The sequence below is a fragment of the Dipodomys merriami genome, unplaced genomic scaffold, assembly GCF_024711535.1.
Source record: "Dipodomys merriami isolate MVZ:Mamm:240054 unplaced genomic scaffold, mDipMer1.0.p SCAF_16, whole genome shotgun sequence".
Lineage (NCBI taxonomy): Eukaryota > Metazoa > Chordata > Mammalia > Rodentia > Heteromyidae > Dipodomys > Dipodomys merriami.
In genome coordinates, this window is record NW_027202937.1 from 8,125,615 (window position 1) to 8,142,083 (window position 16,469).

The 16,469-nt window shown below is 55.7% G+C and overlaps 1 protein-coding gene across 3 annotated transcripts in view; it reads left to right on the forward strand.

Annotated features, from left to right (window-relative positions):
- Cpne5 (copine 5) overlaps positions 1–16,469 on the forward strand; it is a 74,577-nt gene that overhangs the window by 45,664 nt on the left and 12,444 nt on the right. For all 3 annotated transcript variants that reach the window (XM_070023871.1, XM_070023872.1, XM_070023873.1), the window contains 4 exons: positions 1,925–2,028; positions 7,490–7,594; positions 11,652–11,693; positions 14,566–14,641. In XM_070023871.1, coding sequence (XP_069879972.1) covers positions 1,925–2,028; positions 7,490–7,594; positions 11,652–11,693; positions 14,566–14,641 — 327 coding nt within the window. The remainder of the gene's footprint in view (positions 1–1,924; positions 2,029–7,489; positions 7,595–11,651; positions 11,694–14,565; positions 14,642–16,469) is intronic.

Here is a 16,469-nt window from a genome sequence, read left to right on the forward strand (position 1 = left end):
CTGCTTGCTTTGCCCGCAAGCCCCCAAACAGCCGAGTCTGAGTCTTCTTTTCTCCCCTCCTGACCCGGGCCTCCCATCCGCCTGGCCGGTGGCCCTAACCTCTGCCCTCTGCCCTCCAGAGACTTGCCCAGGCAGGGAAGGCTGGCAGCCGGACCCCTGCGCTGGGCCTGGGCCGGGCTGGCTGGAGAGGAGAGAGGAAGGCGTTCACAGTGTTCTCCCCAGCAGCTCAATTAGCATGCGGAGAGATGTAAATGGAAGCAATCCTGCTGTTTTAGAAGAACTTAATATGTTTTTTAAAAAGATAGGGTGAAAGGCAGAAATTGCAGGAAATTACACACTGCAGAAGCTGCTCCATCCTCCCGGGACGGGCTCCCAGCGTGCTGGGTGAGGAACAGCATCACTCAGAGTCCCCACCCCAGCCTGGGAGACGCCCCAGCCTCAGCCCCCCAGCCTCAGCCCCCCAGACTCAGAGTTCCCCTCAGGCTGTTGCTGCAGAAGCCAAGCCTGACCTGGAACCTTAGACATCTCCCCGCCATTTCGTTCCCAGCCGCCTGCCACGCTCTGGCTGCTTTCCTCCATCTCCTTGGCTTCCCACTCAGTCAAGGGGTGAACCATGTAGCACCCACATTTGGGGCCCCTGCGTTTGTTCAGATGGCTGTTTGTGTGCGCCAGTCCTGGGGCTTGAACTCAGGACCTAGGAACGTCCCAGGATCCTGGGCGCACTGGGCTTTCTCTTTTTGGGTAAATTAGGAAGACAGGACACCCCCTCCCACCCCCACTGGCAACTCCTCAGAGCCCCCTGCCACCGGGAATACTGTTCTGGGGTCCCCAGCACTCAGTTCTTCTCATCAACCACAAACTCAGGGTCCCCAGAACTCAGCAATTCCGTGGAACCAGGGAAGCCAGTTCCAGTGGCCTATGCCTGTACCCTAACTAGTCAGGAGGCTGAGATCTGGAGGATTGTAGCTAGAGGCCAGCCCAGGCAGAAAAATCCATGAGACCCTATCTCCAAAATAACCAGTAAAAAGCAGGACTGGAGGTGTGACTCATGTGGTAGAGTGCCAACTCTGAGCAAGAAAGAGTAAGGATGAGGCCTTAGGTTCAAATGCCAGTACTGGCAAAACCCACCAACAAAAAACCCAGATGGCGTCTGGGGACATGCGATGTGCGCTCTCTGTCCAGGCAGAGGGGTTTGAAGGGACCAGCAGGCAGGTTAAATGGCAGTGGCTGTGGGGAAGGATGCTCAGCGTGTGCCTGTCCAGTGGGGAGGAACAGAGACAGGCCCCCCACACAAACATAGCCGGCCCCGCCCAGCCTCATGCCCTCATGATAGCCTCACAAGCCCGTGAGGTAGGCGCTGCCATGACCTCTGCTTTACAGATGAGGACACTGAGCACAGAGTGGGTGAGTAATTTGCCCTAGGTCACACAGCCTGACCCCAGCAACCAGGGTTTGCTCCTAACCCTTATACCACCACATTCGCTGCTCAGCCTGCACGCTGAGGTGGTCGTTCCCCAAGACACAGCTCTCAAGAGAGAAAGGGGGCCGTGGGAGGGAGCAGCCTGGGCTATGGGATGTTGGGGTGCCGTGGTGGAATGTTGGGGTGCAGTGTTCACCTTGGGGTGCTGTGCCCGGGGCCCGGCTGGGCCTCATAGGAAGCGGATCTGAGGACACACCCGGCTCAGCCCGAGGGGCTTCCCGGTGGCAAAGCCAGGACGGGGCCGCGGTCCCGCAGCAGAGTGGCCTCCCGCTGCCGTAGCAGCTCTCTGAGCCGGCAGGCAGGCTGCTGGCCACGCGCCCTCCCTCTCAGAGAGCGGAAGCCCACGCTCAGTTTTCCCCCTCACGGCTAGAAGCGGGCAGAGGCGGGACTGAGAACCCACAGCGTGCCCACCGCTCCCCTGCCTGACCTGCCTCCCTCCCCCAGGACGTGGTCACCATGCAGTTCTGTGCCAACAAGCTGGACAAGAAAGACTTCTTCGGGAAGTCTGACCCCTTCCTGGTGTTTTACCGGAGCAATGAAGATGGCACGTGAGTCCAAGTCCACGCCCCCTCCCTCTCCTCCCCCTCCCCTCCCCCTCCCCCCCAATGAGGATGGCAGGTGAGTCCAAGTCCACGCCCCCTCCCTCTCTTCCCCCTCCCCTCCCCCTCCCCCCCAATGAGGATGGCACGTGAGTCCAAGTCCACGCCCCCCCTCCCTCTCTTCCCCCTCCTCCCCCCCCCAACGCCCTTGGGGCCGCTTGGGCCCCTACGCCCTGCAGAGCTACCATCCTGACATGTAGACGGGATCCATGCAGGCAGCTGGCTGTGCCTTCCAAAGGATCTCAGTGCTGGGTGCTAGGTACGCACGCGCGCGTGCCTGTGCTGGTCCTGTGGCTTGAACTCCAGGCCTGGGTGCTGTTCCTGAGCTGAGCTGCTTTTGCTTAAGGCTCCTGTTCTACCTACCCCTTGAGCCACATCTCCATTTCCTGCTTTCTTGGGTGGTTCATTGGAGATGAGAGTCTCATGGATTTTCCTGCCCGGGCTGGCTTCGAACCTCAGTCCTCAGATTCAGCCTCCTGAGTAGCTAGGATTGCAGGCGTGGGTACTGGCACCAGCCAGCTTGCTCATTTTCTGTACAAGTCTGCCCTATCTCCCTGGAACATGGGAGCTGCCCCCCTCTGCATGCTGCCTTCCCCCCCCCCCCCCGCCATGGCTCATTTAGAACCCTAGAGTCTCTACAGCCCTCCTCCATCCTCCCCTCCCCTGTCCTACCTTCCCCTCCCCTCCTTCCCTAACCTCTGGGACACCTGCGTGAGGAAGGTGGAAGGTGAGTCCAAGGCAGGGTTGAGGGTCTGGGGCCCAGCCCCCCCCTTCCCCATGCCAGCCTGCTTGCTGGGTGACTCCAGGAAACTTAGGGCCCTCTCTGGGCCTGTCTTCTCAGCCATAAAATGAAGCCGGTGGATGAGGGGGCCTCAGGAGACCGCTAGGATTCTGCAGGAGGAAGAGATGGAGCCAGGGAGGTTAGATGGAGAAGCTGCTAGAAGGGTGCTGGGAAGATAATGGGTCCACAGGGCCAGCTGGGGAGCAGTGAAGTGAGTGCGAAGAACGGGTCCAGGGCATCACCTTGGGGAGCCCTGAAATGCTGCCCCGTGTGTGCATGTGTGTGTGTGTGTACGTCTGGGTGTGTGTGTGCACATGTGTGGGCACATCGGTGGGCATTTGTGTTGCATGAGCACGTCTAAGCGTGTGTGTGCGTGTGTGTGTGCGCGCGCGCGCGCGTGTGTGCGTGTGTGTGTGTGTGTGTGTGTGTGTGTGTGTGTGTGTGTGTGTGCTGGGAAGAGGGCAGCAGGAGGAGGTGTTTCAGCTGCAGGAAACTGATTTTCAAACGTCAACTACAAATGGGGAAATGAGGTGCGGGCATTTGCATGACAAAAGAATTCTTTGTCTCCGGGAGACTCCAGCAGGGCTTCTTTAAATAATTCCCACAGGCTTGATGTGCTGGGGGGCGGATACAGAGCCCCCTACTTGAGGGAGCGCTGGGGGGGGGCTGGGCTGGGGGGGGAGGGGAGGCAGAGGCTCCTGACTGGCAGGGTGGGCTCGGTGGGTGGAAGGGGATGGTGACCGGGCTGGAAGACAGCGTGGTGAGCGGGGACTGGGGAAGGGGGAAGTGGGGAACGGAGGCCAGGCCGCTGCCCCTCCTCGCAGGGGAGCTGGGAGCCGGGATTGCTGGCCTGCTGGGCCAGAGGTTGTTTGGAAGCAAGTTTCATTTCAGCCGAGCTGCTGGCTGCTTTCTTGGGCAACCCCCCCCCCCCGCCCTCCCCACACACACCACGGACACAGAGACAGCTGTGGGGTACAGTGCAGATGGGCTGAGGTGTGGTAGAGCATGCCTGTAACCCCAGCACTTGGAGGGTCAAGGCGAGAGGATTGACACTTGAGGCCAGCCTGGGCTACATCTGGAGACAGGGCTGGGGCCTTCGGAGGCCTGGTCAAGGGGAAGGGGCCAGAGCACAGTTTTCAAAGGATGGGGAGAGTGAGGAGGCCCCGCCCCCCGCCGCGTGAGTGACAGCTCCGCGAGGCTTCTGCATAGTGAGATCCTCCCTCCCTCACCCTGTCGCTCCTCCTTGTCGCCAGCCCCAGTCTCCGCCACCTCCCTGCCCCCAGCCACGGGCACGGGGCCCCCCAAGCTCACCCGGCCCACCTCGGGTGTGCAGCGAGGTCTCTCTCCCACACACACAGCTCCACTCCCGCGGGTGGGTGAGGAGCGGAGGAGAGAGAAGTCACAGTGACAAGAATGACATTTTGACTTGCAGATTGCCCGAGAAGCATGACAAGGCGGTGTGTGCTGGGGCAGAGCTCCACGGGGCGGGCCACTTCCAGGACAGGGCTGGACGTGGCGTGGGCAGTGGGCACCCATCCACGTCCACGGGGCGGGCTGCTTCTGGGACAGGCGCTGGACTGGGCCCGGGCCAGGCTACCGCTGAGCAGAGCTCCAGTTTGCTAAGCAGCTTCACAGATTTGCACCAAGGACACTAAAGAGGTTATACCAAGGACCATCCAAGGCAGGGACTTTAACCTTCTCAACTGCGATTAGTCATTGGTTCCTTCCTTGAAATAGAAAAAATGATGGAATGCATTCTAAATGTCAGACTTCATTCTCAGTGCTAGAGATTCCCAGGTGATCAAGAACGACAAAACTGGTCTGGGAAGGTGGCTCAGTGGTACAGTGCTTGCCTTGCATGCATGAGGCCCTGGGTTCGATTCCTCAGCACCACATAAGCAGAAAAAACCAGAAGTGGTGCTGTGGTTCAAGTGGTAGAGCACTAGCCTTGAGCTGAAGAGCTGAGGGACAGCGCCCAGGCCCAGAGTTCAGGCCCCAGGACTGACCAAAAAAAAAAAAAAAAAGGACAAAACTAGACAGGGTACAGTGGTTCATACCTGTAATCCCAGCTACAGAGATTGAGAGGGTGAAGGTTCAAATCCAGTGAGGACAAAAAAGAAAACTGACACCCCATCTCAACCAATAAAAAGCTGGGCATGGTGGTGTGTACCTATCATTCCAGTTATGTAGGAAGGGTAAATAAGAAGATTGAAGTCCAGGCCAGCTAGGAATAAATGTAAGACCCTGTTAGAAAATTAACTGAAGCCAAAAGGACTGGTGTGGCTCAAGTAGTAGAGAGCCTGCCTAGCAATCACAACGCTATGAAATCAAACTCCTATACCACCAAGAGAAGAAGAAGAAAAGGAAGGTAAACAGCCCTAAATTCCTTGTTACATGGAGATTAAATGTTAGTGACAGCCAGGCCTGTAATCCTAGCTACTCAGGAGGCTGAGATCTGATGATCACAATTAGAAGCTAGCCTGGGCAGGAAAGTCTGTGGCATTTTTTTGGGGTGGTGGTGGTGGTTGTGTATACAGCTTGAACTCAGGACCTGGGCACTGTCCCTGAGGTCTCTTGCTCAAGACTAGCATTTAACCACTTTGAGCCACAGTGCCACTTCCAGTTTTCTGCTAGTTAATTGGAGATGAGAGTCTCAAGGACTTTTCTTCCTGAGTTGGCTTTGAACTGCAATCCTCAGATCTCAGCCTCCTAAATAGCTAGGATGACAGGTGTGAGCCACTAGTGCCCCACTCCATGACCTTCTTATCTAGGAAAACCAGAAGTGGCGCTGTGGCTCAAAATGGTGGAACACTATCCTTAAGCAAAAGAGATCAGGGACAGCATCCAAGACCAGAGTTCAAGCCCCACAACCGATCAAAAAAAAAAAATCAAAACAATGTTAGTGACAGATCATAAATAGGATAATGAAGAAAAATAAAATAGATCATGTCAAACTGTTAAACAGTAAGAAATGAAATGGGGAGAAGAGAACGGGAGGAGGGAGGAGGGGGGAGGAGGGGGGAGTGCCGCGGACCGGGTTCTGTCGGGACAACGGAGGATACCTAGGGGAGGAACCTGGAATAGGACGGGGAGATGGCAAACAGACAACTCACACACATTAGGAGTGGATGCTGAGTGCTGAGTGCTGAGTGCGATTTAATGCAGAGGATAACAAACTTTTATAGCAAAAGTCTCCATAAGAAAGGGCAAAAGGTTACATAATCTTGCTGCAGGGCTTCATTCTTGGGCGGTCACCAACTGGTCGCCTGAAAGGGCAAAAGGTTACACAACCTTGCTGCAGGGCTTCGTCCTTGGGTGGTCACCAACTGGTCGCCTGATAGGCACTTGTTTCCAGCTTTACCTCTATTTTTAAGAAATACAATGGGTTTCGATGATTGTCACCAATTAACCACTACTTTTTTCTATAGAGGCCTTAACTGTCCCATTAAGATCTTTCCTGTTCCTTCTTTAATAGTAAGCACCAAGGAGACTTAGATTTAGCATGTCTCTTAGTAAATGAGGAAGTTCTTTCTCCTAAGTAGTTATCTCAGCAATTGCCATACATTCTTTCTGTTCTAGCCGCGCCTACAACTTTTTGTAAATCTCTTACAATTCCTTCTGGAGTGACTTTGAAACCCCCAATACTTTTATATTTACTTATAACTTGTCTACTAGCCTCCATAAGAGGGGTTTCAGGGTAGCACTTAACTCTGGTGAGTTAGTCATATTTTTAAGACACTCATCAGATATTGGAGTCGTCAACACTCTTAAGAAAGAGCTTTGAATAAGGGAACGTTGACAATGAGTAAGTACAATGAGCAGTAGAAACAGTAAAAGATTAATAGGCACTCTTATGAGGAAAAGATAGGCAGAAACACATCTTTTCCAGGGGTTTTTGCCAGCCTTTTCCCAGGAGTAGGCCTCTTAGAAGCCCTATTCTCCGAGGTAGACTTCGGTGAAGTCCCAAAACTTGGAGATAGGTTTCTGTAAAGCCCCATTCTCTGAGGTAGACTTCGGTGAAGTCCCAAAACTCAGAGATAGGTCTCGAGGCCCCTATCATGGTCTGATAGATGGTTTCCCATGCTAAGCAGACTCTACTGGGGTCGGCGTGGCAGGGGAGGAGGGGAGAGGAGGGGGGAGGAGAATGGGAGGGGGAGGGGGGAGGAGGGGGAGGAGGGGGAGGGGGGAGGGGGAGGGGGGAGGAAGGGGGAAGAGGGGGGAGGGGGAGGAGGGGGGAGTCCGTTAGTGTTCCTGCAATCAGGACAGGCTTCCTGGAGGTGACCCCCAGCTGGTGTTAGTGAGAAGCTGAGGCAGAGGGAGACAGAACACACCCGGCCCAGAGCCAGGGCACAGGAATGACAGGGGGCATACAACCAGGACCCCCAGTTCACTTACAGTTTGAGGGGCTCAGGAGCCCTGAAGTCTGAAACCCCAGCTTTTCCCACGGCTCTCAGGGCGCATCTGGGTGGTGGGTTTACAGGTCCAAGGTGGGGGGGGTGTTGTCAAGGGCACACAGCGCGCCAGGTCCAGAGCAGGGCCTAGAACCCAGGTCCCTGACACTTAGCCAGGACTTGCCTCCCTCCAGTCCAGTCTCCATCTGCCCCAGGAACTTCTCTCCCCTTGGCCCAGGTTCACCATTTGCCACAAGACGGAGGTCATGAAGAACACCTTGAACCCAGTGTGGCAAACCTTCTCCATCCCCGTGAGAGCGCTCTGCAATGGCGATTACGACCGGTGAGATGGGGGGGGGCGGGGGGAACCCCAGCCAGCATGCCTGTCTCCCCACTCCATTCCCCCCCCCCGTGTGCCAGCCCCCTCGGTGGGGGTCCTGGGCTTCCCAGTACCGGCCCAGAGTTCAGCCTTGACTTTCATTGTTCCACAGGGGGAGGAGAATGGTGGCAGGGATGAGGGGTGAGGGGCTGAGGGGCTGGGGCCCGGCAGGGACATCAGGGTCCCCTCCAGCCTGACTGGTGGGGAGGGGACCCCAGGGGCCCTCCCTGAGTGAAGGGTGACGGTCGGGGGACGAGAGCTGGTGGGGTTTTTTGATTGGATGGAACCCGCTCCTAACTTCAGCATCTTTTCCTGTGCTTGAACTCAGGGCCCTGCACTCTCACTTGGCTCTTTTGTTTGTTTGTTTGTTTGTTTTGGTCCATCATGGGATTTGAACTCAGCTTGGGCACTGTCCCTGAGCTCTTCTACCACTTGAAGCCACAGTGCCACTTTTGGTTTTTGAGTGTTTCATTGGAGATCAGAGTCTCATGGACTTTCCTGCCCTGGCTGGCTTCAAAGCACAATCCTCAGATCTCAGCCTCCTGAGTAGCTAGGATGACAGGCATGAGCCACCAGCACCTGGCTATAGTGTAGCCTTTTGTCCTGGCATCCTTGAGCGGGTGGCAGGAAGCCCGGCAGAGTTTCACTCCTTGTGATGGGTCCACTAATCACGCAGACAAATCTTCACCACACAGGAAGGCAGAGGTGGGGGCTGGGGGACATCGCAAGAACCCTCAGGGTTCCTGGTGATGGCTGTGGCCAGGTGGGCCCAGGGCCTTGAAGCTAGGCCTCTGCTGGCTGCTTACACAGGGAGCCTGGGACATCTTCAGCCACCTTGGGGCCACCTGGAACTGTTTACAGTGGCTACATCTTATGGGGGAGCCGATGAAGGACAGTTTCTCCAGATGATCACTCAGCACCTACCATGTGCTGCCTTTCAGCTACCAGGCACTCAAAGGCAGGGAGCTGTGATTCTATCTTCAGGGATCCGCTGCTCTGACCATCAGGAGCTCAAACATGCACATGTATTTCATTTCATTTCTTTGTAGGAGCAGCAGCATTTGCAGTATTAGACTTTGAACTTAGGACCTCCTACTTACTAGGTTGGTGCTCTGCCACTTGAGCCATATCCTGGCCCTACCTTTTTTGCTGTTTATTTTGGAGATGGAGTCTAGCAAAGTTTGCCAACTTAGGCTGTCCTCTAACCTCGATCCTCTAGATCTCAGCCTCCTGAAGGGCTAGGATTACAGGTATGAGCCACCAGTACCTGGCCACACACATGGCCTTTAAATAGCTATAAGTCATGCAAAATGAGACGAGGTGGGAAGATAGATAGTGGGGTCTAACACAGGCTGTGGAAAGCTGGAAGTTAGGATCATAGGAAGTCTAGTTGGATGGACATGGGGAGATGGACAGGATCTGAGGCAGGGGACAGGAAGTAGCCAGCCATGGCCTTCTAGGTAGAAGGAACTGGAGGTTCTGGGATAGCTGCTCTGAGTTAGGTGGGGCCCCGCTCACCCTCACAGCCCTGTGTCCCTAGAGAAGGGATCCCAGTGACCTCAGAACCCCCTATCTTGTTGGGACAGGGAAAGGCAGGGGGCGGGGCCTGAGGGCTGGCTTATAGCTGTGTTCATCGCAGCCAGGCTTGTTGCCTGGCGTTGCCCTGGCTCTGGCGGCCACTCCGGTTGTGCTGCACCTGAGGCTTTCAGGACAGGAGGCCTTGGGGAGGACATCGGGCCGCTGTCCCCTCCGAGAGGCTCACGGAAGGGCTCTGAGGTGTGCTGTGCCGAGGCCAGGGCTGGGTAGGGGCTCTGGTCCCAACGCTGCTCATTAGATCTAGCTTGTAGCCAGGTTGGAAACCCAGGGCTCCAGTCTGCAGAGGAGACGCGCCCCACACGGGGACGACTCATCAGGCTCTCTGGCTGTGGCACTGGTGATTTGTGGTTGGCATTGCCCCCCACAGCTTCTGAGCCTGTTGCTGTCACCTGTCATCACCTGCGCGGCTGCTGGGTGACGAGAGCTCCCCCTGCTGGGCTCTGTGAGGATCCCTGCAGAGCCGGGGGCTCTGGGGAAGGAAGGGAGGCCGTGCCTGGGCTGTGGGCTGGGAACAGGGACTAGATCTTGTCCCGACTCAGGCATCACCAGCTGTGGGTCTCTGGCTATGTCGCTGGGGAACCCCTTGCGCTCAGTGCCACCATTTGAAAATGAGGGGAGGGAAGCTGTTATTTTCACTGTGTGACACACATGGCCCCATATCTGGCCCACACCCAGAAGCCACCAAAGACACATCTGTCAGCCTTGGCCTATAGGGAACCAGAAATCACAAACCCCAGGTACCCAGGTTCGAGTCTCCTGACTGAAGTAGATGTCATGAAAATTATTCTTTAAAATGAGAGGTTGGGGGCTGGGAAGGTGGCTCAGTGGTAGAGCGCTAGCTTTGCATGCCTGAGGCCCTGGGCCCAGAGTTCAGGCCCCACAACCTGACCGAAAAAAAAAAAAAAATGACAGGTTGGCCAGGTACTGGTGGCTCACACCTGTAATCCTAGCTACTCAGGAGGCTGAGATCTGAGGAGCATGGTTCAAAGCCAGCCCAGACAGGAAAGTCTCTGAGACTTTTATCTCCAATTAATCACAAAAAAAGCTGTGGTTCAAGTGGTACAGTGCTAGCCTTGAGCTAAAAAAAAAAGCCCAGGGACAATGCTGAGGCCCAGAGTTCAAACCCCAGGACCTGCAACAAAAAAACAAAACGAAATGAGGGATTGGGGCTCAGGGAGATTGAGTGACAGGTGCAGGTCCCACCTCTGAGGCTTTTCTTCCAAGCCTAGAGCCGTCCAGCACCACATCTAAGCCTCTGTCCACTCTTTCTGCTTCCACCCCACCTTGGAGACATAGAAGTGTGTGTGTGTGTGTGTGTGTGTGTGTGTGTGTGTGTGTGTGTGTGTGTGTGTGTGTGCATACACTGCTCGTGTGTGCTATTGATAATCATTCACTTCATTTGGGTATTTGACAAGAATTGAAAGATTCCTGTAAATAGTAAGCTTGCACATCTACGTTACAAAAAAATCAACTCTGGATGCAGCCTTCCTGGCATCCCTCCATTCTGGAAGTTTCTACCTCATGCTGTGAACCCATATCCTGCGCTCACCCCCACCCATGTACGTTATCTAAAGGGAAATAGCGCCTCCTTCTGGGGGGCCACAGAGCCCCATGACCAATGCCTGGAAGGCTGGGGAAGACAGGCTGCCACTGTGGGGATCTGTGAGCTCATTAAAGCTGCCTTGCCCGCCCCACTTGGAGCTGGAGGCTGGACACCCCTGCTTCCCAGCCCCCTCCAATTCCCCAGACCCTTCGCAAGGGTCCTGGCAGCTCCTGTGCCCCTAGGCATCCCCGAGGGCAGAGCAGCCAGCACCAAGGGTTAACCTGCAACCCTCTCCCTCCTTCCTCCCACCTCTGGACCACTAGCTGTTGCCATGGGAACGGGGCTAAAAATAAAACTGGTTCTCGGAGCCCAGCCCCAAGCATAGGAGTCAAAACAAACTAATTAAAGCAGCCAGGCTCAAATGTGAAGATAATTACACCCTCACTCAGGAGCCAGTCTTGGGATGGGGAATCTCAGCAGGGCTCTTCCCTGACATGGAGGCTAGGGCTGCCTCCCCCTCCACCCCCCACCCCAGCAGCCATCCTGCTTAGGCCTGAGATCTGGTCATGGTCCCACCGTCAGAGCCCCATTCGTGTGAGCGCATACTGTCTTCCCCCTGGGCTCAGGCTCCCTCTGGAGTGGCCAAGAGGAGAGGTGAGGCTGCTTTGCCCACATCCAGGAAATTCTGGGAAGTCCCTGCACAGGTCTGCGGCCACCTCTGTCCCTAATTCCTTTGCTGCACCCCAAAGGACCACAAAGGCTGAGAAGCCAGAGGGAGGCTGGCGTCCTTTCCGATCCAGGGGCTGGGGAGACCCTGTCCTGGGTCCCCCCCCAGGGGCGGGGGCAGGTGGGCCCAGCCCATCAAAGTCTCTTGTCTTCCAGGACCATCAAGGTGGAAGTGTACGACTGGGATCGAGACGGCAGGTAAGCGGCTGACAGGTCAGGGGGGTGAAGGTGAGTGGGGAGGGGACCCCGGGAGCCATGCCCGGGCCCGCCCTGGCCGAGGGGATGGCTGTCCTTTGGCCTCCTTTCCCCAGTAGCTGCCCTGTGACAGGGCAATGCCCACAGTGCTCATGTGTGGTGGAACTGGGGCTTTGGGGAAGTAGGGTACAAATACCAGTAGCCGCGAGTGTCCAGGCCATGCGCTCTGCGCGCGTGGGGGCGGCCTGGGCCGGCCTTGGAGGCCCGCAGTCTGTCAGGGGGCCTGCTGCAGTGGACTCCAGCGCCAGGGCCGCAGGGCTGCGCCTGGCAGCTGGTCGGCGGTGCCCCCTGGGCTGCCCGGGAGGCCGCGGCCTTTCCCTCCTGCAGACCCAATTCATCATCAGGACTACAGCAGGCCACACGAAGCTCCAGCCCAGGATCTGCGCTGGCTCCTACTTTTCCACTGAGCCAGAGCCAAACTGGTCATCCTGGCGGGGGGACCTCTCACTGCCGGGCTAGCCAACCGGGCCACCTAGGGGATGACAGAGTCCGGAAGTCATAGCCGCTTCCTGCAAGTCCGCTGTGGACACGAGCGACTGTCTCCTCTCAGATCAAGGACTCTGTGCATGTGGCTCTTAAGTCAGGTCAAGCTCATCCAGCAAGAAACGCCCAGCTCAGACAGGTTCCCACATTAGTTCCTCCCCGCCCCTTCCCTTCTCTCCTCTCCTTTTCCCTCCCTTCCCCTTCCCTCCCAGTCCCTGCCTCTCCTTCCCTCTTCTCCCCTCCACCTCACAGCCAGATGAGACAGCTCCACACGTCCATTCATGATATACCTCATCTTAACCTGCCATCTGCCCTATATTTCCTTTATCTAGAACATTCTCTTCCAGGGCTCTAGGAGACAAACACCAAGTCCAGTACCCTCAAGTTGCCATTTAGCAGGTTGAGGACTGCAAATAGGAGGAGGGCATGAATCCAATGTGGGCTGGGCACTGATGGCTCATGCCTGAAATCCTAGCTACTCAGAAGGTTTGAGATGTGAGGATCACAGTTCAAAGCCAGCCCTAGGCAGACAAACCTGCCAATTAGTTATCTCCAATTAAGCAGCAAAAAGTTGGAAGTGGAGGTGTGACTCAAGTAGTAGGATGCCAGCCTGGAACAACAACAACAAAAAGCCAAGCAAAAGCACAAAACATCCGGGCACCAGTGGCTCACGCCTGTAATCCTAGCTACTCAGGAGGCTGAGATCTGAGGATCGAGGTTCAAAGCCAGTCCAGGCAGGAATGTCCATGAGACTCTTATCTCCAATAAACCACCAGAAAAATGGAAGTGGCGCTGTGGCTCAAGTGGTAGAGCGATCGCCTTGAGCCGATAGAGCTCAGGGACAGCGCCTAGGCCCAGAGTTCAAGCCTCAAGACCCACCAAAAAACAAAACAAACCTGAGTTCAGGCCCAGTACCAGTGCGCATGCTCACACATATACACTATAAGTTCCTGAGAGCACAAGATTCCAGGACACCCGGTGGGCCTCACTCTGCAGGCCGCCCAAATTAACTACTGTCTTCTCCCACAGAATAATGAAGCCAACAGGGCAGCCACAAGGCCAGTAGGAGGTCTGTTTTGAGCAAGTTTTTACTGCACTAAACAAGTATGCACAAAAATGGACACTGTGGGAAGCCTCTCCCGCTGCAAACATGGGGAGGAGGCTGATGGCGCGTTTAGTGAGGCGTGCCTCTACTCCCAGCCGCTTAGGAACCTCCTAAGCGGTAGGAGAGTTGTGGATGGTGACCAGCCCAAGCAGAAGCAGGAAATCTTGTCTGATAAACTCAGCTGAACGACTGGAGGCATAGGATTTCTAGGCACGTGAGATGTCCTGAGTTCAAACCCCAGCATCGCCCAGAGCACAAAACAAGACAAGCAGTGGAGGGCTGGGAGTGTCGCTGTGCGGTGGTAGCATGCTGGAGGCGTGGTTTTGATGCCTAGCACCGTAGGCGTTAAGAGGGAGAGGCTGAGAGGGACATCACTTGAGCTCAGGGGTCGGAGGTCAATCTGGCAATTGCATGAGATGCCTAGCACCTGTCCTTGGGCTTGAGCTTGAGTTCAGGACCTGGGTGTTTTCCTGGAGCTTTTTTGGCTCAAGAATACTGCTCTGCCACTTGGGCCATAGCTCCACTTCCAGCTCTGTGTGTGTGTGTGTGTTTAACTGGTAACAAGAATCTCAGATTTTCCTGTCCAGGTGGGCTTTGAACCTTGATCTTCAGATCTCAGCTTCCTGAATAGGTAGGATTATAGGCGGGAGCTGCCAGTGCCTGGCTAGAAAAGCTTTAACTGGGGGAGAAAATGTTCAATATACAGAAGAGAAATGAGTATTTTAATAACTATCCCTCAGCCCCTTGCTTGAATTTGACAATTTTTGGATATTTGTCCTAACCAGGTTTTTTTTTTACCCAGGTGGTTTAAAATTAATTTCGTCATAGCGTTTTACCTCTTACCATTTCACTGGGAATGTGTAAAAAGTGAGGGCGTCTGGTCAGTACAAATGCCACGATCACCTCTGATCAGTGAATGTGATTTCCTGACTGTACCCAGCAGTGACGCATTCATCCCTGCATTCACTCCCAGTTCCCCACAGCGCTGCCCAAATGCCTTCCACTGCTGGCTTAGCCAGGAGCTCAGTTGAAGGGGGCTCTGTTCCTCTAGGAACCTTCCTCTTTGCTAGGTGACTGTTGGTTTCTTGCTCCATGAGTGACACCAGGCATGAGGCCGCTGCTCGGAGGCCCAGGCAGAGTTCGGAGCCAGGGGAGGGGCGCAGAGGCCAGGCTGGGCTGAAACCGTGCATCCTGGGCCCCCGGCTCAGCAGCCATCTTCCCTTGCAGCCATGACTTCATCGGGGAGTTCACCACCAGCTACCGGGAGCTGGCGCGCGGGCAAAGCCAGTTCAACATCTATGAGGTGAGACCAGCCCCTGGGCATGGTGCTTCTCGTGGTAAGTGGCTCTGGGCCATTTTGGTGACGGCTGTCGTGAACTTGGTGCCAGCTAGGCTGTGGGCTTCCTGTTTGCCTTTGACGTGGGTCTTGTGGTCCCATCTTATAACCAAGGAGACCGAGACTCGGAGAAGGGTGAGAGTGTACCCAGTCTCAGGATTCTGACTCCAAATAATGAGTGACAGCGCCCCCCAAGGGGGTGGGGACAGGGCAGGGGGAGGGAAGGAAGGAAGGAAGTCCTGAGTTGGGAGTAGAGCAGACTCTGGGGCTGCTTTTTCCAGAAGAGTCAGGAGAACCAAGGCTGGGAGCTTTGGAGATGATGTGTCAGATCGCTGGAAATAGCACATTTGCCCTCAAAGGACATTTCTGACTTTATTTCCTACTGGGGTACCCTCCCAATCTTGAAGAAGAGGAAATATACTCACAGCTGGAGTGAAGCTATGGCTCAAGTGGTAGAGCACTAGCCTTGAACAAAAAACTCAGGGACAGCACCCAGTCCCTGAGTTCAAACCCCACAACCAACAAAACAAAACAAGGCAAAAAATCCAAACTTCTGACCAGAAAAATTTGGCTGGGGACGTGGCTTAGTTGTAGAGTGTTTGCTTAGCATGCATGAAGCCCTGGGTTCGGTTCCTCAGTACGACATACACAGAAAAAGTCAGAAGTGGTGCTGTGGCTCAAGTGACAGAGTGCTAGCCTTGAGCAAAAGAAGCTCAGGGACAGAGCCCAGGCCCTGAGTTCAAGGCCCAAGACTGGCAGTGGCAAACAAACAAACAAATAAAGCCAGGCATAGAGGCTCATGTATCCAGCTTATGCAGGAGGCATAGACAGGAGGACGATCATTCTAGGGAAGAAAAAACACAAGACCTTATCTGAGAAAATAAGCACAGAGGACCGGGGCAGTGGCTCAAGTGGTAAAACAGTTGCTTAGCAAGTGCAGGAACCTGAATTGAGACCATAGTATGGCAAAAACACCAACAAAAACCCCTGTCCCATGCCGAGCCAGCAGCCCATGCATGGGCTGAGCCTCTGTAGCACAGCACTGCCCTCCTCCTGCCAGCCGGAGCTGAGCCTTCACTCGTAGGCCAGTGTCCCCCAACAGCTCCCCCTTGCCCCCAGACTCCGCCCTTACCTCCTCAGTTTCCCCACATCTGTTCCTTTCATCTCAGCCAGCCTCAACCATCCTAGCCTCCCACCCCCTCCCCCGCCAGGGGCTTTCTCCCCCCCCCCCCCCTGCCCCCCAGCCTCCCACAAAGGACCAAAGTGCTCAGCGTGTGGCCCACAGGCCCGGCCACACGCATGTGGCTTTGAAGCCTGCCGGGCCATCTGGATTGCACATGTCCCCTCTGTAGCGTGGCCGCTGGACCTTCACGGCCAGTGGGCGGCACTCCCATGGAAATCTGCCCCTCCCCTCCGAGGCTCACGCGGGGGACAGGGAAAGATCTTGGCAGATGTGTGACCCGGCCTGCGGCTCACTGCCCTACGGGGTGACAGGGTGAAGGGCCAGCCCCTGCTCCGGCTTGGCTTGGGCCATCTGGGCTTAGAGATACACAGTGCATGCCACCAGGGTGCACGGCAGGAGCTGCCAGGCCCCTGCTCCGTGCCCATCCCTCACCTTCTACCCCATCCCGCCCTTCACTCCTGCAGGCGTCTCCCCCTGATTTCCTCTGTCTTCTAATAGCAAGGGTCTGTGTTCCCCCTCCGGAAAGCCCCGCCCTTCTATCCCAGACTGTGCCAGGGCCCCTGTGCCTGTTGCCTGTTTATAACAATGCCCAAAGGTGGATGGGGGCGGTGG